General features: G+C 38.8%; 1 protein-coding gene across 1 annotated transcript in view; it reads right to left on the bottom strand.

The window, feature by feature from the left end:
• LOC129517984 (tyrosine-protein kinase ABL1-like) overlaps window positions 1-22,809 on the bottom strand; it is a 38,166-nt gene that overhangs the window by 997 nt on the left and 14,360 nt on the right. The window contains 3 exon segments of the mRNA XM_055338060.1: window positions 1-55; window positions 57-307; window positions 310-797. Of these exon segments, the coding sequence (XP_055194035.1) occupies window positions 1-55; window positions 57-307; window positions 310-797 (794 nt within the window).

Raw genomic sequence — 22,809 nt, 5'->3', positions numbered from 1 at the left:
CTCGAAAGACCTCATCTGCTGCGTCCTCAGTCTTTTTCACCAGCTGGGGTGGGGGGGGTCACTGTGCCTCTGGTCACCTGGTCAGACCTATTCTCACTCGCCCGTTTCCGAGGCAGAGCTGGCTTCTCGCTCTTGTGCTCTCCAAATGTGGACGAGTCGAACTGCCTCCCTGTGGACTGCAAATCCCGAGGCAGCGTGACAGACCTCCACTCTGTGTCCTTGGCCCCGTGGGGCACACATGAGGCCGAGCAGGACCTCAGGAAGCGCTTGCTGGAGCTGCCGCCACTCTCCTCCTCATTGGCGGCAGCGTACTGGTCAGTGTACTGGACTTTTTCCACAGGTGGGGAGACCGGAAGCCTGGTCCCCCCGACTCCCGGAAGGCTCCATTCGGGACACCCGCCCCGCTGCTGGGCTTTGGGGACTTGGCTGGCTCGGCTGCGTCCAGGGTGGTGAGGGCTGGCACCCCATTGCTGGTTTCTCGGCCCTCCTCCTCAACGGCTGCCTTGCGCTCGGGCTGGCCGTCCATCTCCCGGAAGGAGCTGCTGCGTTTTGGGGCTGTTGGGACCATTTTCTTCTTCTTTTTGATCAAGGCACTGAACAAGTTGGTTTTTTTGTCTTTGGGGAGAAGGCGCTCATCTTCATTTAGGCTGCTGTCTTGGGGACCCTGTTCTTTTCGAGGGAGCAGTGGAGACACAGGAGGCTCGTGATCCAGATGATCGGTCTCTCCTGGGCCCTTGGTGTGGGGCGTCTCAGGCACATCAGTGGGGTCTTTATGTTTTGCAGCTCTCCTGGATGACCTACAGAGGAGCCATATCACTTGCCTAAGCTCAAAGAGTTATGGCAGAAGCAGAGCAAAACTCTGTCTTCTGACCCATTTGTTTTATGTTCTTTTCACTAGATGAAACTTTCCCCTCATTAGAGCTCAACATCTCAAAGGAAGGACTGGGGCAGCTAATTCAGGCGTTTATAGACAGATTGAGTACATTTGTCTTCCTTCTATTTGTCATGGATATTTAGAAATTGTAAGAGAATGTACCAATCAGGGTCTCAGCAAGAAATAGGAAGGCATGCTCAAACTAAATAATATGAGGAGAATTTATAAAGGGGCTATTTACAAAGGTGTGGTAAACCACAGAAAGAGATAACAAAGTATTATCATCTCAGCCTGAAAGAACAACGAAGAAAAGAGAGTGTTCCAATGAGTGGTCTTCCTAACTGTAATTGTGACCCTTCCTTGAGGAATTTAATCAGTCTATGGGCCTATGGCATCCTGCAGGATAGAATAAAGGAATAGATATCCCAACTTCACTTTCTTCCCTCTGACCTCCTACTATGCTCTCCATTGTTCTAACTCAACAGGAAGCCAGAGAACAAGGAAACCCAGTGATGGAATCTATAAAAGTCAGTCTTCCAGAACACAGAGTAGGATAGAAAAGGATAGAGAGGCAAAGGGAAGATGTCCAACACAATTTGACAGGGGATAGGGAACAAACACTTATGGAGCAACTGTTACATTGTTACATTTCAGATATTATTCTTTAAAAAAATTTTTTTTGTTGGAGTTCAATTTGCCAACATACAGAATAACACCTAGTGCTCATCCCATCAAGTGCCCGCCTCAGTGCCCGTCATCCAGTCACCCCCACCCCCCGCCTTCCTCCCCTTTCACTACCCCTAGTTCGTTTCCCAGAGTTAGGAGTCTTCCATGTTCTGTCTCCCTTTCTGATATTTCCTATCCATTTCTTCTCCCTTCCCCTCTATTCCCTTTCACTACTATTTATATTCCCCAAATGAATTAGACCATATAATGCTTGCTTTTAAGGAATTTTTTATTTATTAGAGAGAGAAAGTGAGCAAGCAGGAGTGGGAGGAAGTGTAGAGGGAGAGGGAATAGCAGGCTCCCCACTGAGCAGGGAGCCCAACAGGGCTCTATCTCAGGACCCTGGAAAGGAGACTGATGCATCTCCAATCTTCCTTAAGAAAGAAAATAAGAAAAACAAAATAAACAAAACTAAACTAAAATTAAAAAGAAGGAGAAGGAGGAGGAGGGATGAGTGGAGGAAGGAGAAAGAACAAACTTTTACAAATGATAAGTGAAGCTTTTAAGCCTTCTAATCAATCTTTCTACCCTCAGATTGGCAGATTAGGACTCTTGACATCTGAATGATTTATTATGACTTAAAGTCCATACTTATAGCAATTCAGCTTGATTTCTTTACAACAGGAGGCAGTGGAAGGAGACAGATAATAGGCAGGAAACAAGACCAGTCACTGTAGAAATGAGAACTTAAATGGTGATTCTTCTATATGGTCTTGGCAGACATCAGAATTTTTTGTTGTTTCTATAGTTGTTTGCTTTGGAGAGTTTGTGAGACTGGGAAGAATAAAGAAGGAGCAGAATACACACTTAGACAAAAAGAATAATCAAGGCATATGAAGAGGCATATAATAGCAAGGCATGGTTTGGGATAAAGCAGTGAGACTGTGCATTGAGATCTATCATGTTCTAGGCCACTGTGTTGTGGACTTTATATATGTTACAAAACTTGGTCGTCGCAACAGCTATGTGAGGTAGAGATTATGATAATTTTATTTTTTTATTTTTTAAAGATTTTATTTATTTATTCATGAGAGACACACACACACACACACACAGACACAGACACAGGCAGAGGGAGAAGCAGGCCCCATGCAGGGAGCCTGACGTGGGACTCAATCCCAGGGCCCCAGGATCACGCCCTGGGCTGAAGGTGGCGCTAAACCGCTGAGCCACCTGGGCTGCCAGAGATTATAATTTTAAAGAAGAGGAAACAGGCTCAGAGGGGCTAAGAAACTTTGTCCAAGTTCACTCAGGTTTATCAGTAAAGGGAAAAAAACAGCATGCGAATCTAGGTTTAGTTAGTTTCAAAGTCTATACTTTCCAGAGACTGCTAAAGAATAATGTCATGAATTACCTCTGGTGATTTCATGGCATACAGATAGTTTAAAACAATTCATTCATGTACTCACTCAAGAAATATTATCTACCATGTTCCAAGCAATGTTCTATATACTGGGATACAGTTGTGAACAAGTCAGAAGAAATATCTACTTTTACATCCTAGAAACCTGCCTCCTAGTGAGGGGGTCAGATAATTAAAAAGTATGCAAATATAATTTTCTGGTAGCCATAAGTGTTTTGAAGAAAATTAAATAGGGAGAAATTGGGAGGTGGTCATAGGTGGTTTCTCTGAGAAAGTGCTGTTGAAGCTGACTCTAGAAAAACTCAGGAACTTGCCTGCAAAGATAGGAAAAAAGGAAATTTCTGACAGGAGTACAGCAAGAAATAGGAGGGGAGCCAGCTTAACTGGAGAGGAGAGAAAGAGAGAAGGTGATATAGATAACTGTAGATCATAATGAAGGATTTAGCTTTTATTCTAAGAATGATGGTGAGTCACTAGTATCCTCAACTACTTTTTCCACCCAGGTCTTCTTTTAAAAAGGATTTTATTTATTTGAGAGAGAGAGAGAGAGAGAGAGAGAGAGAGAGAGAGAGAGAAGCACAGGAAGCAGCAGAAGGAGAGGGAGAAGCAGGCTCTCTGCTGAGCAGGGAGCCCTATGTGGGGCTCAATCCCAGGACCCTGGTATCATGACCTTAGCTGAAGGCAGACACGTAACAGACTGTCACCCAGGTACCCCCACCCAGGTTTTAATGGAAGGATTTTCTGAGAATAAACTTGGTGATTACAGATTCTGAATGTAAATCTTAGCTACCTCTCAGAATTAATCAATATCCTTCATGACAAAAAAAACTTATTAAATGCCAATTTGTATATAGCACAAGGTTTCAGTTCAGTAGTTGCTACCCTATCTGTGTGTGTGTGTGTGTGTGTGTGTGTGTGTGTGTAGAATGTAGAGATAAGTGTGGTATGCATGACTACAAGACCTGGAAGGTCAGGAGGTGGGTGGGAATACCCACAGACCTCAGCAGTCCTCAGCCTGTCTCATCTCCAGCTTAAGGAACCATAAGCACTTTTCCTTGGTGCCTGTGGTTATTTCTTGGTCTACCTCCCTGCGTCCCTCCTGAGTGAAATGATGTCTTCCAGTGAAAAAGAAGGGAAGATGTTTGCATGGCTTTGAATCTTGCATTGGCAATTTCAGTGAATGCACAGGATATATTTACATGATGCTGGAAGCATTTACATGGTGCTCGAATTACATAGCTTGTGGAGAGGAGATTGTTTATTCAAACAAAGATTGAGAGGACTGATTTGATTTCTTAAATCAACCCAAGACTATGCGATTGTAGGGATATGTAAATTTTTTGCTCAATGGTGGAAGACTTCATCTTCCTATTAGAAAAATAGAAGGAAATAAGGTGCTTATACCTAGAAAGTGCAGTGAGAGGCTATGGTAGTTATTGATCTGCATGCTGGTTACACGAATATGCTCAATTTGTGAAAATTCAGTGAGCTGTCCAATTATGATTTGTGTTCTTTTATGTATATATTATACCTCAATAAAATTTTACAAAATGTGAACTAAACGAGATGGAACCTTGAAGGCATTTTCAATATAATAAATCCAGGATAGTTAATAGGCACTGCAGTAGGAGTTTAGAGACTTCGGTCCAGTATAAGCTCTTCCACTAACTCACATGAATGAATAATAATAATGCAGGGGTTTGAAGTAGCCCAACAAATTACATCTTTTCTTTTCTTCCTTCAGTTCTGAGGTGATAGAGACAAAGAAGTAAAGCAGGCGATCAAAATAGCTTTATTTCTGGTGGAAGTGCTAGAGAAAGTGATTTAGATATGTTTACCAAGTAGGCTTCTTAATTCTGAACTTCAGAATTAGGCAGAGATACCCACCCAGAATAAAGAAATTCAAGAAAGCTGTAGGTCTTGCCCAGAAAGGGGATTTTATGGCAGCAAATAGAACTGTGCTCATTCCCTCTAAAAACAGATACATCCCTACTGGCTACACTGTTCCTGCTCCCAAATCTACCAATCAGAATTCCTTCCTCCTGAGAGAGAAAAAATGAGAGGGTGTTGAGAGGTCAACAGTGTTATGCTAATTGATATTTCTCCACTTGGGAACATGGAAGTCAAGAGAAAGGGTGTCCCCAGCCTTCTTTAACTAACAACAAACAAATTCAGCCATGATGATAGCAACTGCCATTTATTAAGCACTTACTATGGTGAGGCACGGAGCAAAGTGTCTACACGTGTATTTTTACATATATTCTCTAATTGCATTCTCACAATAATCTCAGGAAATAAGCATCATTATTATCTCCATTTTATGTATGGAGTAACCTACCCAAGGTCATATAGCTAGGAAATGGTGGAGCTAGGACTTGAACATTGACTCCAAAAGCCATACCCTTAGAGATAGCATTTTTTATAATAAATTTATTTTTCATTGGTGTTCAATTTACCAACATACAGAATAATACCCAGTGCTCATCCCGTCAAGTGCCCCTCTCAGTGCCCGTCACCCATTCACCCCCACTCCCCGCCCTCCTTCCCTTCCACCACCCCTAGTTCGTTTCCCAGAGTTAGGAGTCTTTATGTTCTGTCTCCCTTTCTGATAGATATAGCATTAGCATAGTGAAAGGTTGGGACTAGCATTGGGCTGCCAGATTTTTTTAAAGATTTTATTCATTCATTCATTCATTCATTCATTCATGACACACACACACACACACAGAGAGAGAGAGAGAGAGAGAGAGAGAGAGGCAGAGACACAGGCAGAGGGAGAGGCAGGCTCCATGCAGGGAGCCCAAAGTGGGACTCGAGCCCAGGACTCCAGGATCACGCCCTGGGCCGAAGGCAGGCACTAAACCGCTGAGCTACCCAGGCATCCCAGACTGCCACATTTTAAGTCAGTACTACTTACTAGTTGTGTATCCTTGGGCAAGTAACTAAATTGCTCATTAGTTTTCACATCATCAAAGTGAAGATGTTATTTCTCTCTGGGACTCAATGTCCTTATCTAAAATGTATAGAGAAGATTAACACAGTACTCAAAGTGTTATTTCTGGACTAGAAGCATCAACATCATTAGGAAACTTGTTTAAAATAATTATGCTGAATCTGAAACTCTAGGATGGGGTTCCAGAAATTTGTGTTTTAGTGAGTCTTCCAGATGATTCTGATACATGCCAAAGTTTAAGATCTGCTGATCTAGGTGATCTCAAAATTTTCTTCTAGCTCTGCCATTCTGATCTCTAACATCAATTTTACTTGTTACCCTTTTTCTTGTTATGTGTCTACCCACTAGAGGAGACACTGCTTTACCCTCAAGAAGCTTCCACTATCAGACTGGTGTTGGTGGTGTTGAGGAAGGGGCATAGAAATGTCTTGAGGAATGTACTTTATGATGTGGCAAACACACTATTTTAGTGTCTTGGGAAAGCCTGGAGGTAGGGCTTTAGTTAGGTCTACCTCTTTAGACCAGACTCTGTAGTGGCAGTCGAAGGGATAGAGATTAAAGCCAAGCCCCTAGCCTGAGGTGGTAGTTGGTTTGGGCTGCAGCATCTGCCAGGAGTGGCTGGGCTAGAGATATGGTCTGAGGTTAGATCCCTATAGAATTAAACTGTAGGACATGATTAGGAGACCATGTTTTTAGCATTTCTCCTGACTTTCCTGGCCTTCTTACTGCATTTGCTCTCCCCATCAGCCCCTAGGTGGCCTGGGCATTCTGACTTCCTGAGTCAGTGAGGCAAGGTTTGTCAGAACAGGGCCAGGACCTCAGAAGAAACAGCAGGTCATTCAGAATAGTTAAAAGGTACCTTAAAACATATGGAAGTGGATAAAGTCCTCATTAACACCTTAACACAGACTAAGGGATAATATTTGGTAATTATGTGAAAGGGCTTTTACAAGCTGTAGAAATAGAAGATATTATTATTATGAAGAGTACTGAATTGGACTCTTGGGCAAGTCAGTGTTTTCCAATAAGGCCAATACAGTGGTTTAGAGATGTCTACATAGTGTGCTTTGAGGGGTGTCATTTAACGTCTTAGCACAGATTTATTTGTCAGATAAGTATCTGTTACCTTGGCAATTCAAGCAATGCCCTGACAGCATGGGACATGGGATAGGAAAATCTTGCCTGGATGCTGAGGGTGAAGGCAGGAGTCCTAGAGGGAATTTCAGGGTTTAAGTGATGCACCATGTACAAAGTACCTGGCATGGAAAAAGTACTTAATAAAAAAAATTAAGGTAGGAATGTTTGGAAAAGTTGGGAACATGAGGTACTGGTTAGGGAGAGCAGTTTGGAGGTTTGGAGGAAGGTGGGGGCACTCAGCAAGTGGTGGCCTGGGGAATGTTGGAAAGGAGGGGAAATTAAAAGGGGGTCCAAAGTGGTGGAGGATACAAGTCAATTAGGCTGACTTGTTGAGGAGTGTAAGGGCTATTCAAAAGCCCTTGGCATCCTCAGGCTGAAAGTCCTAGGAAGCAACTTTTAAAAGGGATGGGTCCCCCCCCTGCAGTTGAGAGGGTTATTTTAAATCTTTTGAATTTTACTCTAAGCCACCTTTGAAATGTCTATGCCACACAGAAGTCATGTAAGTCAGTAACCTGTTGGCATGAAAAGCTACATTCTTTTTTCTGGTGCCTCCTGACAGAGCAATAATATATTGCAGCAAAATCAAGAGGATTTACATGAATCATGCAGCTTCCTTTATAAAGTTGTGCTTAGCTGTATTAATGAAACAACATTTAGGCTAATGCTTCCCTCAGGTTGAAAGAAACACTGGTTGAAACCGGATCAGGGTTCTGTCACCAACTGTGTAACTGGGAAATCACATGCCCATTCTATATGTGTCTTCCTTCCACAAAGAGTAAATAGCTTCTAAGATACTGTTTTGGATTTTCAAGTCTGGTTCTCAGTAAGCTTGCATGCTTCCTCCTTCCTCCCTACCATGGCTTACAGCAACTGCAGCTGCTTTCAGAAGGTGAGGGAAATGCTATAAAGTTTGCATACAGACTGTAATCATGAATGCATAAAAAGCAAAGCAGACCCCAAACACCAGTTATCATCATCATCAAACCCTTCCACGTCCCAGGGAAATAGAGCAAGGACTCCAGAAAGGAATTATGTCCTGATTCTAGATACCAGAATGTCACATTGTGTTGGCCAATTCCTGCAGATGTTGTCAAGCAAGAGGCATCATGAGACATTAAAAATTCTCTTTGTGAGCTTAGACTGCCAAACATCAGACTTGCCTCACTTCAGTTACAAACTGGGTTGTAGGCTGGTCCCTTCCTTTTCCCCCTCAACTCTAATGTGGACTGAGGCCAAGGGCAGGGATCTTTGGCCTGACTGGTAGTCTTTCATCTGGCCCATTCACAAGACTCTTCCAGAAATGTCTCTACAGAAGTTACAACCACAACACAGTGACTTATTCTCAGCAGGCTGCCTGCATGGCAAATGTGATTTAAAGGCACTCTTTAAGTGATTCCTAGGACTTTGTCTGGGAAACTGCATAAAGCTGGTATAATTGGGAGTCTATACTTTGAAGAGTTTTAAATTCACTTTATATTTGTTCTGCTTCTACTTCTTTTCATCTTTTTTCCATCAGCTCCAACTGTCTTAACTTAGTAGTAGTTCCCTCCCTTGAGACCCTGGTTTCCTCTCTGGCTCTCTCCCTGTCCTCCTCAGCCACCTTCCCAGCTGCAAGGCACTTGGATATAGACAAATGTGTATGGGATATACTTCTTTATGTCCTGTCTTTTTTCCATGCCCACCTGCCTGTCCAGAGCTCCCACAACTTCTGCCTCTCTCTTCAGTCTCATTTTATATATCTTTGGGTTTCTGGGAACATCACTGGAACCATGTGATTTACATGAAAGCCATTTTAGCTTAAAGAAAGAACAGAGTTAACAGTGTCAAGTTTTTGAATAAATTGTGATTGAGCTGATAAACCTGACATAGGATGGCAGGAAAAGAGCCTTTGAATGTGTTTTCCTCTACCAGGAGTGAGGAAACCTCAGCCTTTTAAACCTAGCTGACCACTATATCTAGTATTTCTGCAAAGCTTAGACCAGACATCTTTACCTTTTCTGGGAAGCTTTCAGTGAACACTGCTTTAATGGTCTTCTCCCTCCTCCTATACACCTCTAACAACAGCTAACATTTGTTGAGTACTTCTTATGTGCCAGGCATATACATGTATTAACTCATCTGATCCTCACAATTACTTTTTAAGATAGGTACTCTATTATTATTCCCATCTTACTGATAAACTGAGGCATTGGTTTAAGGCACAGGTTAAACAACTTGTCAAAAGTAACAAAAAAGTGGCAGAACTGGAAATCAAATCCAGGCATTTGGACTCCAGAGCCTATACTTTACTCTCACTTCCCTAGTATAGCTAATGTAGCATTTATTGCCACTAGTATAACTACCTGGTTACTTGTCTGTATCCACAACTAGACTGAAAATTCTGTGCAAGGCAGGGGTGGTGTTTTATTTACTTCTGTATCCCCAGAACCTGGCACACTGTTTGGTGCAAATTAGATGTTCAGTAACTATTGAACCAATGAACGAATGAATGAATGAATAAATAAATAAATGTATTTTTGCTTAAATTGAAAGCACATAGTTTTTAGAATTAGGAAACTAGGATTTGTATCCTGACAAAGTTATATGATTTTTTTTGAGTCTCAGTTTCTTCTTTTGTGCAGTAAGAATAAAAGATATTTCAGTCTTATCCTGATCATTAAGTAAGATCATGCTTTTAAAGCACCTAGAACAGTAAAGGTGCTCAGTACACGGTTTCATTCATTCATTCATTCATCTATCCATCCATTCATTCACTCAGTGAATAATCGTTGTACAACTGATATGTGGCAGGTCCTACAATATTTGTTGGATATGCACAGTGAACAAAATGGAGTTCTCACCTTGGAAGTTATATTCTAGTGTGGAAGAGCAATGAAATAAGTGAATAAACAATTTAAAAATAAATAAATAACATTTATACAGTAAATAGAGTAACTAGAGGGTTGTTCGATATAGAAATAGTCAAGAAAGGCATCTGAGGATTGCTGCTGACGTTGAGGCTTGAAGGATGAGGAGGAACTAGCCCTGTGAAGAGCAAGGATGACTATTCCAGGAAGAAGGAAAAGTCAATATAAGTGCCTTGAGTTTGGAAAGAGATGAAATTGTCCCAAGAAGAGAAAGGTGGGCAAGATGATTGGCATCTAGAGAGAGAGGAGCAGAGAGGTAGAAAATGAGGTTGGACAGGGCAGCCCCAGTGGCTCAGCGGTTTAGTGCCACCTTCAGCCCAGGGCCTGATCCTAGAGACCCGGGATCGAGTCCCACGTCGGGCTCCCTGCATGGGGCCTACTTCTCCCTCTGCCTGTGTCTCTGCCTCTCTCTCTCTGTCATGAATGAATGAATAAAATCTTAAAAAAAAGAAAATGAGGTTGGACAGACAGGCACAGACAGATCATTAAAGGTCTTGCAGTCCCTGATTTTGGAGGATTTTGGATTAATGCAAATGCAATGGGAAGCTATAACTATATTGTAAGTGATGGAGTGGCATTGTGTTATTTATATTTTTAGCAGCCCACTTTGTCTGTTGTTTGGTGTGTGGATTTTAAGGGGGCAAGAATGGAATAAGAGAGACTAGTTAGCAGCCTATTGAAGTAGTCTAGGCTAAAAGTTACAGTACTGGAATTAGGTTGGTAGTAGTGGAAATGGAGAGGAGTGGTCATATTTGAGATATCTTCTAGAGGTAGGACCATTGTAACTGGATAATGGATTAGGTATTGGGGACAATGAAAATGGAGGAATCAAGGATGATTCCTAGCTTTGGATTTGAACAACTGGGTGGATGGTGAAACAAGAATGTCTGGGAAAGGAGCACGTTTGGGAGGTAAAACAAGAGTTATACTTATGACATGTTATGAACTGACTGAATGTTTGTGTCCCCTCAAATTCATATGTTGAAATACTAACCCCAAAATGGTGGTATTTGGAGGTAGGGTCTTTGGGAGGTGACTAAGTTTAGCTGAGGGCAGGGCCTGAGAAGAGAAAGGGAGACCAGAGCTCTCCTGTGTGTTCTCTTTCTCTGCCATGTGAGAACACAGTGAGGCGGCAGCCATCTGCAAGCTAGGAAGAAGGCCTTTGCCAGGAGCAGAATCTGCTGGCATCTTGATCTTAAACTTTCCAGCTTGTGGATTTCTCCAAAACTGTGAGAAATAAATGTTGTTTAAACCATCAGTCTATAGTATTTTGTTATAGCAGCCTGAACCAAGACATGTTAAGTTTGTAATGCCTATTAGATATCAGAAGAAATGTCAAATACGTAGTTAGACTTATGAATTTGGATGTCATAGGAGAACTCAAAGTTGGGTGATATGAATTTGTCATTTCACTATGGGTACTTTTTAAGATTATGAGAGTGGATGAGATTACCAAAGGAAGAGTATAGATAGAGAAGAGAGTAATAATAGTAATGGTGATTATGATAATAACAAACATGTATATAGTGTATAATATATGTTAGACAGTGTTCTAAGTGTTTTATATATATTAACTTATTTGATCTTTACAATAATACCATGAGATATATGCTATTATTATCCCTACTTTACAGATGAAGATGGATTAGGCAAACTACAATTTCACACTAAGTAATAACAAAAAGAATTCAAAACCAGAAAGTTAGCATCCAAGTCCATTGTCTTAACTATTATGTTATGCTATTATTGCCTCTCAAGAGAAAAGAACCAGAATTCAGCCCCAGGGCTCTATCACATTTAGAGAGTAGGGAAAGGAGTACTCAGGGAAGGAGACTGATGAGGAGTTACTGGAAGAGTGTGGTGTCATGGGAGCGAAGAGAAAGAAGATGATCAATAGGGAGGAAGTGTTAAGACATGTTGAATATTTTTGAACAGTTCAGGAGAGAATAGAAGTTTTCCACTGGATTTGTCAATATGGAGGTCACTGGTGACCTGAAAAGAGCAGGCCCTTCCTTATTTTATTTTCCATTTTCTGAAAGAGTCTCTTTTTCAGTTACTACTTTCTTTTGTCAACCTTGATGATACTCTTTAATACAGTTAGTGACCACTTCAGCCATGAATTTTATCTGTCAATGTGCAATCAGAACACTTCATTTCCTATGAGATGTTTCTCTGTCTCTTTTTTAAAAGATTTTATTTATTTATTCATGAGAGACAGAGAGAGAGAGAGAGAGAGAGAGAGAGAGAGAGAGAGAGAGAGAGGCAGAGACACAGGCAGAGGGAGAAGCAGCTCCATGCAGGGAATCCGATGTAGGACTCCATCCCAGGACCCTAGGATCATGCCCTGGGCCAAAGGCAGGCATTAAACTGCTGAGCCATGTAGGGATCCCCTGAGATGATTCTAAGTAGTGTTTTACATTCAGATTTTTATCCCACTGTCTTCTTTGGGGTGAAATGGTCTAATTTCCTTGATTTTTTTGTTTAATTGTTTTCTGGAGATATTTTCCTATGTCATCAAAAGAATTACAGAAGAAGCTCTCTCCTAAGTCCCAGTGTTCTCACTTGCTCAGCTGGTTCACTCAGAGTGAAAAAGGGGACAACATTCCTAGCTGTTTCTGAATGGCAAACTCAAGAGCTGTGTCACTAGGCAATTCTGATGTACAGCACTCCCTCCCTACTGTTCCTAGGCTTGAGTAATCAAGGGATAGTATCTAAAGGCTAAATCTCCCTCCAGCAAGGATAATGATTCCTGCTAGGCAGTTTAGAGTGAGGACAGGTCACATGGCCAGTGCCTCTAATTAGCCTCTTGGCAAGCTCTAGTCTGGATTTCTTATTTAGGGCACAGTGGTACTTACATAGGGTGTGATTCATTTCTGCCAGTGTGTCTGAACACATCTCAATACATCAAAAGGAAACATTTCCAGATGGAGTCCTCTTGAACATTGCTGCCTGGGGAGGGTGAGCAATGCCACACCTCAGCCTCAACAGGACAAAGCACTTGGAGAGGGAGCTTCCCCTTGCTCTCTGATGAGAAAAAGCAATGCTCTAAATAGGATGTCATAAACCCATGATTTCTCCCTCAAGCTCAGGAGAGCAGATGGCAGGAGCACAGCAGGGGATTGACAAATGCTTATCACTACTTTGCACTAACTTTCTCAAAACATGTCAACATTGGCCTTCCCTGGAGATCTCAGTCAAGGCATTGCTTTAAAAGGAAACATTCATGGAGCTGAGCTCCTCAGTGAGCAAGTACCCCACTTCCATTTGTCCCTTCACACAGATTTGGAGCTCTTAGGGGTCAAGTCAGGCCCTTACTTTTCCCTCACAAAAGTATCTTTTTTTTGTAGAAATGATTCATACTAAATAGATACCTCCAAAACATTGAGGTAATTTTCTTTGTACTTTAATTTTCTTTGTACTTCTTTGATCCTTCAGAATCACAGAAACCCCAGGCATAGATAGAGGAAGGGTTATCATTGGTGTTAAAGACAGCAGAAAAAAAGAATAAGTTCTAGGAAAGCCTATAATCCTAAAAGAGTAGAATTGACCTGCAGACTGGTGGAGGGGGATGTCAAGAGAATTCGAAAGGACAGATTATAAGGGTAACTAAAAAAAGGGAAATTGAAATGGTGAGAGGAGATATGGGGCAAAAGTACTTTCTAGGAATAGAGATGAGGCAGGGGAAGATGGCCTACAGATGACAAAGGCCCACATAATTAAGAACAAGTAAGATTGTTCTTGCTCTCTCTGCCACCATCCCTCCTATGGATCTAGATGGATGAGGAGAGATTCTCTGTAATTTTATTCCATCCACAACTAAAAGCAAAAGAGTGCATGAAGGGAACAGAAAGGAAGGCGGAGGAGCCTTGCCATTATTTCAGAAATAGGAACATCTGAAACTTTCCACTGGAAAAACTTGGCAGGTCAGCCCCTCGGGGGACCTTAAAGGAATCTCAGTTTAACTCTTATTGGCCTGCATAGTGCAAGGGTGTTGCGTGCTTGGAAGATCTTGCAGTCCCAGGAGAGAAACGTGACCATGAAAAGTTTCCTATGTGGGAGTTGAGGATGGAATATTCCTCTTTTTGTAAACTACTTCAGAGTGGCTGGAAACTTATGATCACAATGAAACCTGTCTCGAGGTCTGTTCTTCACGTCTACCAAGTCCCACCCTGTCAATGATGACTTTACCTTCTTTTGAATTTCCAGGGAGAATATCTTTTTAATGCCAAGCAATCAATTTTTATGGGTATCTGCCTGGAATTTAAGTTTAGAGTTAGATTCTTTACAATAAGGACAGTTTATTGGCCGTTAGACCCAACTCATAACCAACAGATTAGTCAATGTAACAGTTTCAGACTGATAAACACCAGGAGTAATCGACCATGATTTTCCAGATCTCCATCAGTGGGTCTGAGCCTTACCCAAAAAGAAGTAGGATATGAAATACTCTGGAAAATTTTGTCTGGGCCCTGGAGGCCTTGTGCCTGCAAAATTAGCTAATGCCTCAAAATTTTCCCTAGGCAGAAAAGTAGAAACCCAAGGAGTAGGATTTCAGGAGTCACATTCCTAAAAATATATCACTTCTCCCACCTACTGGCAGATGAGTAAAATTATTTTAGAAGGTGACAGGCCTTTCATTCCATAATCCATTTTTGACTCTCCCAATCTTCGTAACAGGGGCCATGGCCACAGTTACACAGAAGTGTTAGATCCTTTTTCGGAGCAGATTTTCTTAGCAGAAAGGACAGAGTCCAAGAGTATTGTCTGCTTGAAAGTGGGAGTGGTGGGCACTGGGAGGGTGAGAAAGGAAAGATTGGAAAGGTGGAAGCCAAATTACAGACTTTACAGTTTTGCTAAGGTGACTAGCCCTTTTCAAGTAGGAATTTTAGGAAAATTCACCCCCAAGGAAATGGCAAGATTCTTCTTCAAGTAGCTATTGCTCTCAGTTATTTGGCATGTCAGCACTGTGCCTTTGGAAAGTACTAGAAGGACCTCAGATATTTTGCATGCAACTTATAATCTTTCTGGCTTACCAGTTCTTTTGACCTTCCCTGCAAGCTTGATGACCCCTAGAATATTCTTCTTCTTTCAATAATGCCAATTTCTGAGCAGCCTGTTTTAATCAGATGCTCCTTTTCCCAAATTATTGGATTATGTCAAATAATTCATAGTTAATTCCCCAAAACCCAGTCTAAGTTATTTTGTGCCTCATGGAGACATTGCTAGGGCTGTACATAAAAACACTTTCTAATTAAAGAGACACCTTTGCCTTTTCTTTGAAGGGGGGAAGGATTATAGCAAAGGACAGCTGATCTTCAGCTCCAGGGTCTAGCACATGCTAGATCTCTTGGGCTGCCATCCATCTGAGCTACTCCCTAGCCTCAACAGAGAGGATTTAATGCTGCAGCTAGGCAGTGTCCTTACTTTGCAGCAGAGCAGTAGTCACACAATGAAAATGCAAGCAAGAAAGATGTCTGAATTTCCTCTTTCTTGTTCAAGTAGACACCACAGACACCTCTGTCATTATCTTTCCAGCTTGTTTCACATAAGAAGGTTTTGTCAATTTTCATTTCAGCCGAGCTGGGATGTAACAATACCAGAGGTAGAGGAATAGCAGATGGCTAGTCAGAGTTCAAATGGGTGCAGGGAAAGTTAGGGTGTGTTTGCAGCATTTTACATTGTATGGAGTACTTGTGTGGAGGAACATATGCTGAAAGGAGTAAGACTTATATATTCCTTTCCAAGTAAAATACTCTCAGTCTATTGCACATCCTGCTAATAGGCTTTAAGTGGCCAGCATTGCAGAAGAATGTGTCAATGACAAAAACCCATCACCAGCTCCCTGAGAACACCCAACAATCCTGCATCATCTCTTTTATTAACTTGTAAACAGCCCTGAACTATTATCTGAACTGGAGTAACAAGAAGAAAAGGAGATGGAGGCAAATAGCCAGGAGAATATTAGATTAAATACTGTAAAACATCACCAGCAATGTTTCTTCCTGTTCTTTGAATAACCATTCCTTTAACCTGGTAGATATATTGGTTCAAGAATAAACTGAGTTAAGGAATAAGCTCAAAACATTTTATATTGTAGCCCGTGAAGTATCTGATCCAGAAAAATCTCAAACACAGCTGAGGCTCATATTGCTGTTTAATAAACACTAAAAAGTATAAATATTTGAGGATAAGGAACTAGGTTAAAAACTTCATGTTTTTATTGGAATAAAACAGTATTATGATTACATTGAAGAAAAGTTTTAAAATAAACAAATCATCCACAAGCCCTCTAACACGCAGCTGTTTTCATCTTTGCATTTCCCTTCCTAGTCCGCATCCAATTTAATTATTTTTTAAATTTATATTTTAAATAAAATTACACATATTTAAGGTGCACATTATGATTTGATATGCATAGTAAAGTGATTACTACAGTCAAACTTATCTATATTATCCCTTCACATAGTTACCATATTTTTGTGATGAGAACACCTGAAATCTGCTCTCTTAGCAAATGTCCGGTATTCAATTTGGTATTATTAACAATAGTCATCATACTGTATATTAGATCTTTAGACTTATTTTTCCTACATACTGAAACTTGCATACACATTTTTTAAGTAGTTGCAATCCAAATGAACATAATTTTGTATTCTACTCTTTTTTTCATTAACATCATATCCTAAACATTTTAAATGTCTCCACCTAATCTTCACAGTCTTTTTTCAAGTTTTCACTCAAATTTTTATGATTATAAGAGTAATGCATGATGATTATAGAAAATCTGGAAAGTATAACAAAGAATAAATTGGGAAAAAAAGCACAATTTCAGTATGAAAAGCTGGAACTGCTAAAAACATATTAGCCTATTTTCTTCTAGTTTTTTTATAATTGATATATTTTCTTTATGTAATTGAAATTATAATATACATATTACTTTCTTTTATTAATATTTTGTAACAAGTATTTCCCTATGCCCTTATGAGTTATTATATACATACTTTATGAGGAACGTATGATTTTCGATTGTTTGGAAGTTCCCTAATTTTATATCATTTTTGATATTTCCCTAATATCAGTGATACTGCAATGAGCATTGTATTAAGATAATTCCAACTGCTATAATAAATAGACTGCCTAGCATGTAATGGCTTATATCAGAGAGAAATTTATTTCTTTATGTTGCTTACATAATTAATTCTGAGTCAGGTCATGGTTCTACTTAATGCAATCATTCAAGAATTCAGAGTTCTTCTGTTTTGTTTTTTTTTTCATTCTACCTGTCCTGTTGAAAACTGTGTCACTTGAATACCTATGCTCAGATTCACAGGAAAAGGAAAAAGAGCAGGGCAGAGGTATGCCTACTTTTTAAGAGCTCTGATCCAGAAGTAGCACACAGTTTTGCTTATTTCTTAGTCATACAGCCACACACAACCAAATGAAGCTAGAATATGTAGCATAGCTGGGCTATCACATGCTTGGCATATCTATTACTACCGAGGAAAGAGAAAAGAGATTTTGGGAGACAGCACTCTCTGCTATAGACATATTTGTGCACAAATATTTATTTGCATTTCAGAATTTTTTTCTTAGGATATATTCTTAGAAATAAAGATGAAATATTCCTTTAAAGTCACAACTACTTTAGTCTTGCTCTCTTATTTTTAACTCATTTTTTGACCAACCCAAATGTCATCATTTCTTTTAAGAAGGATCTATGACCGATGTATCTCCTGAACCCCTGCATATATCAATTTTTTTATGTTTTCAAATATGAAAGACAGCTTTCCCAAATACAAAATTCCTGGGTTACAAACTTTTCCCCATAATATTTCATAGTTATGGTTCCAATGTCTTTCAGCATTCATTCATTCAAAATATTAAAAATTTCCCCCAGTTTTATTGAGATATAATTGACATATAACATTGTCTATGTTTAGGATGATTCGATATATGTATATATTGTGAAATAATGATTCAACGTATGCATATATTGTAAAATAATTACAAGTTTAGTTAGCATTCATCACCTCACAGTTACAAAGATTTTTTTTCCCGTGATGAGAAATTTTAAGTTCTAATCTCTTAGCAATTTGCAAATATACGATAGAGTATTATTAACTATAGTCACTGTGGTGTACATTACATCTCTATTACTCATTTATTTTATAACTGAAAGTTCATACTTTTTTAACACCTTCACTCATTTCTTCCACCCCTGCCCCATCCTTGTCCCACAAACCCTGCTTCTGACAATCACAAACCTGGTCTCTTGTTCTATGAGTTTTTTTAGACTCCACATATGGCAGGAGATTGGAGGGTAGAAGGACAGAGAAGCTGAGGCATTTATTATCTGGTTCTTTCCTGCCTCTGCATCTTATTTTTGTCAACAGCCTCATCCCTTTAAAAAGACAGTTCTTTTCAGGAGACCTCTCTTTCACAGTTTACTTTTCTCATTGAAATAATCTCAACCTATTTCTGATCTTTTCCATGATCCTTCCATTGATGTGATGATCAGAGTCACAGCAGGAAAGAGATGGAATCCTCAAATGGTTCAACTAGGGATAGTTTAATGAGACTATTTACATAATTGTAGGTGGAGATAAGGAACCCACAAAGGGTAGTGAGACACCCAAGTGTAGCAACAGCAAGAAGCTGTTACTATTGGTAGGCCTGAAAGCACAGTTTAGAAAGAGTGGTTACTACACCAAGCTAAGACCAGTAACTATGAGAGAGTACTTCCAGATAAGATCATCACAGGTAGAGAAACAAACATTATTAAATCTATAGAATGGCTGGGTTGAAGAGAGAGTTGGAGGGAGTAAGTACCTTGACTTCACTCTTCTACTCTCAGATGTCCTGCCATTTTCTCTCATTTTCCAAATCCAACTGTAAACTGGAAATCGAAGAAGCTCAGGTGATACAATCTATATAGGTTATCCTCCCACAATACTGCTGGGAAGGCAGGAGATACATCTGGGGGGACAAATGGAGATTATCAAGCCAAATGGGTTAATATATACATTTATTCCTTTCAAATTAACTCATTTTTCTGCTTTGATGCTTACGGGATTTCTTTTTCTTGAAATTAAAAACTTTGTTAAGGCTTTGCTAAGTTTAGAAGTGAGGATTCCTCAAATGCAGCAAACTTTTTACAGTACCTGACTTTATTTGTTTTTAGTTCAGCCTAATGGGCTGTTAGATAGGCATATCAACACAGTTTCAGAGTATTTTTTAGAATTTGAGCATAAACCGGAGGTGGTGGCCAGAGATCCAGGAGCTGGATTGTCTGTAGCAGCAAAATGTCTTTCTACTATCTGGTATTGATGATAGCAATTGTGAACATATTTGAACTCTTAAGGGCCAAGGATTTGAGTAACTGTTTTTATATGTATTGGCTTTAATGCTCATAAAACCTTCAAGAACTAGACTATTATTTTTCTTACTTCACAGATTGAACAACTGGTTTTCAGGGAATTTAAGTAATTTATTCAAGGCCCAACAGTTAGGAAGTGATTATCATCAAGTTGCTGATCTCAGAGTAGTACTTCTACTACTCAAAGGTGGCCTCAATCTACAGCAATTACTATTCCCAAGCAAAATAATTTAATTTGGCTGGATTCAGCTTTGAGAAGAAGTTGTAAGCATGGAAATAAACTATGTTGTGTGTGTCTCTGTTTCAGGATAGCCCTCATTGTGTTATTGGAGGGCAATATAGTGGTTAATAGCATAGGCTTTTAAAATCAGACTGTACTAATTCAGAAATTTGGCTTGGCTACTTACTAGTTCTATAATCTTGTGAAATTTACTTAATCTCTTTGCCCCTGAATTTTCTTATCTATAAAATTGTGTTTTTACATAGAGTTGCTTGAAGATTAAAGGAGTGCCTCATATGTAGTAAGTATTCAAAAATTTTTGTTGTTAGTTCCGTACGGCTATGATGAGCTAGGAAAAGTTACTGTGGGAGTAGAATAGAAATATTTAATGTTTGGAATGTTGCTGCAATACCAAGGAACCAGATACATTTTTTTTCCCTAAGGAGGATGACTACTAGAATAGTTCAGAAGGAAAAACTAGATGTAATTTACTGGGATCCTTCTGGTTCAGAACAACTGTTGAGTTTTTTAATGTCATGAGAATCCATTAGATGGACAAAATATGACTCAGACATTTCAGCTCTGGGTTCAGAAAACACATTTCTCAAGGTTGGCCCAATAAACTACTTGGAATACGTATTTATTTAAAGAATTTTTTATATGGTATGATTTTTATTTGATATGCAGAACTTACCCAAGTGAAGAGTGATGACATAGAGGTCAATCTTACTTATTACCATAGATACAAAAATCCCAAATGAAGTATTAGCAAACCAAATGCAGTACTAAAATAAGAAAGTATTGTTATTAGTGGATTTCACTCTGGGAAGGGAAGAATGGTTCAACATTGCAACAGCTATAAATGTAATTCACAATGTTAATTGTTAAAGGAGAGAAAACATGTTAATTGAAATAGGTGTTAAAACAAAGCCTTATATAGAATTCAATACTCATTCTAGATTTAAAAAAATAACAGATGATGGAAAGAAGGAAATTTCCTTAACTTTCAAATAGGGTTTCTACTAGAAATATATAGTACATATGATACTTAATCATAAATATTAAACATGTTCTCATTAAAGTCAGGAAGAGGGACGCCTGAGTGGCTCAGCTGGGATGACTGGGTGGCTCAGTGGTTGAGCGTCTGCCTTTGGCTCAGGGCGTGATCCCAGAGTTCTGGGATCCAGTCCCACATCTGGCCCCCTGCAGGGAGCCTGCTTCTCCCTCTCCCTATGTCACTGCCTTCTCTCTATGTCTGTCATGAATAAATAAATAAAATCTTTTTTAAAAAAGTCAGGACAAGCCATAGATGCTTGCTTTCACTTCTATTCAATGTTACTCTGGAGTACCTAGCCAATACAATTTGGAGAAGAAAGAGAAGGAGAAAGTGGAGGAGAGGAGAACAAAAGATAATTAGGAAGTACTAATATTAGAAAGGATAAAACAGTCATTAATTGCTGATAATAAGATTACATATTTAGAAAAATCCATGAAAATCCACTGGCAAACCCTAAGAATTAATAGAGTTTAGCAGAGTGGCTAGATATAATATCAACATACAAATGTCATTATCTTTCCAGTAAAAAACAATTAGAAAATGTCATGAATAAAAGGTGTAATGCACATTAGTAACAAGACTAAAATAAGACAGAATAAACATAATAAAACATGCAATAATTTTACATAGTGATATTTATTAAAGGCTATTGAATGACATAATAGCATATAAATAAATGCGGAAGAATGCCATTGGATTGGATGGCACAGAGTTTTAAAGATGTAAATATTCTCCAAATTAATACAATTCAAACAAAATTTCAAGAGGATACCATAAGAAATTTAAATGAAATTCTTTTGTAAAAGAAAATGTCAAGGATATTTGAAAAAGAAAAAAAATGAGTAATGACTCTACCCTCCTACTTGATATCAAAATATCATGCAAACTTATAATAAAACAGTGTGGATATAATTTAGGAATACAATAACAGAGTAATAGAATTCCAAAATAGACCATTTTATTCTAAGATTGGAATTTAGCATGTGATAAATATAACATTTAAATTAAGTGGAACATGATAGACTCTTTAGTAAAAGATTTTTAGGATAAAAATAATGATTTAATACAGTTATTTCTTTACCATAATCTAAATTCCAGTTGGATTAAAGAAATGAACATAAAAATATCTATAATAGTCTTAGAATAAAATACAAGAAAATAAGGCCTTCATAAGGAAGATACTAAAGTTAACCTAGAAGCCACAATGGAAAACACTGACAAATTCAACAATATAAAATAAATTAAAAAGAAAAAAGTAAAAAGAAAAAACAAAAACCTCTGAACATCACAGCAACAACAATAACAAAAACTCACTGAAATCTAGGTCTCAACCTCATGGCCCATGCATGCAAGGTATTTTCCTGCACAGAACTTTAAATGTTTTTTTTTAATGTTGCTTTAAATATTTTTTTGTAGAATGTCGATACCACGAAGTGGTCATTATTTGCTTTATCCCTCGATGTCTTACACCTGGTAAGCATCATACACCCACACTACCTTCCTGGCTTTGTAATTGTTTGAATTTGTGACCTGCGAAACAGAATGAAAAGAGAAAAAAAAAACACACTGGAAAACATATTGACAACACATGTAAAAGACAATTGATTAATATCTATAATACCAACTGCTCTACAAATCAATAAGAAAACAACTCATTAAAAAAATTAGCAAAGCTATGAATAGGCAAATCATTGAAGATATACTAATGACCAATAAGCATATGAAAAGATGCTCTTTCTCACTAGTAATCAGGAGAATGAGAAATGAAACAAAAATCAGATTATCTTTGTCCAAGGGAAAAAGAAAGATTTTCTTTGTCCATTGTTTTGGCAAAAAATTAAAAAGATTGATAATATATAGTGTTGATTAGGGTGTGGGAAACTGATATTCTCACTAGTGGTGGGATCCATATGGTCATTCTGTTAAATAATTTGGTACTATCATATCAAATTTTAAAATGCAAATATACTTTGATGCAGCAAATTCATTTATAAAAATACTTGCAAAAAAGAGAAAATAAAAAATAAAAAAAATACTTGCACATCTGTAAGAGGAGACTTATATAAGGATGTTTATAGTTTTAAAAGACTGTAAACTACCTAATGGTCCATCTGTAGTAGAAAGATTAAATAAATTACTGTACCTCCTTGCTATAAAATACTACTGTGCAGCTATAAACAAAATGGAACAGACCTAT

The sequence above is a fragment of the Nyctereutes procyonoides genome, unplaced genomic scaffold (assembly GCF_905146905.1).
Source record: "Nyctereutes procyonoides isolate TBG_1078 unplaced genomic scaffold, NYPRO_anot_genome, whole genome shotgun sequence".
In the NCBI taxonomy this organism is placed as follows: domain Eukaryota; kingdom Metazoa; phylum Chordata; class Mammalia; order Carnivora; family Canidae; genus Nyctereutes; species Nyctereutes procyonoides.
The sequence above is the reverse complement of the archived record's forward strand: the minus strand, read 5'-3'. Positions and strand labels throughout refer to the sequence as shown.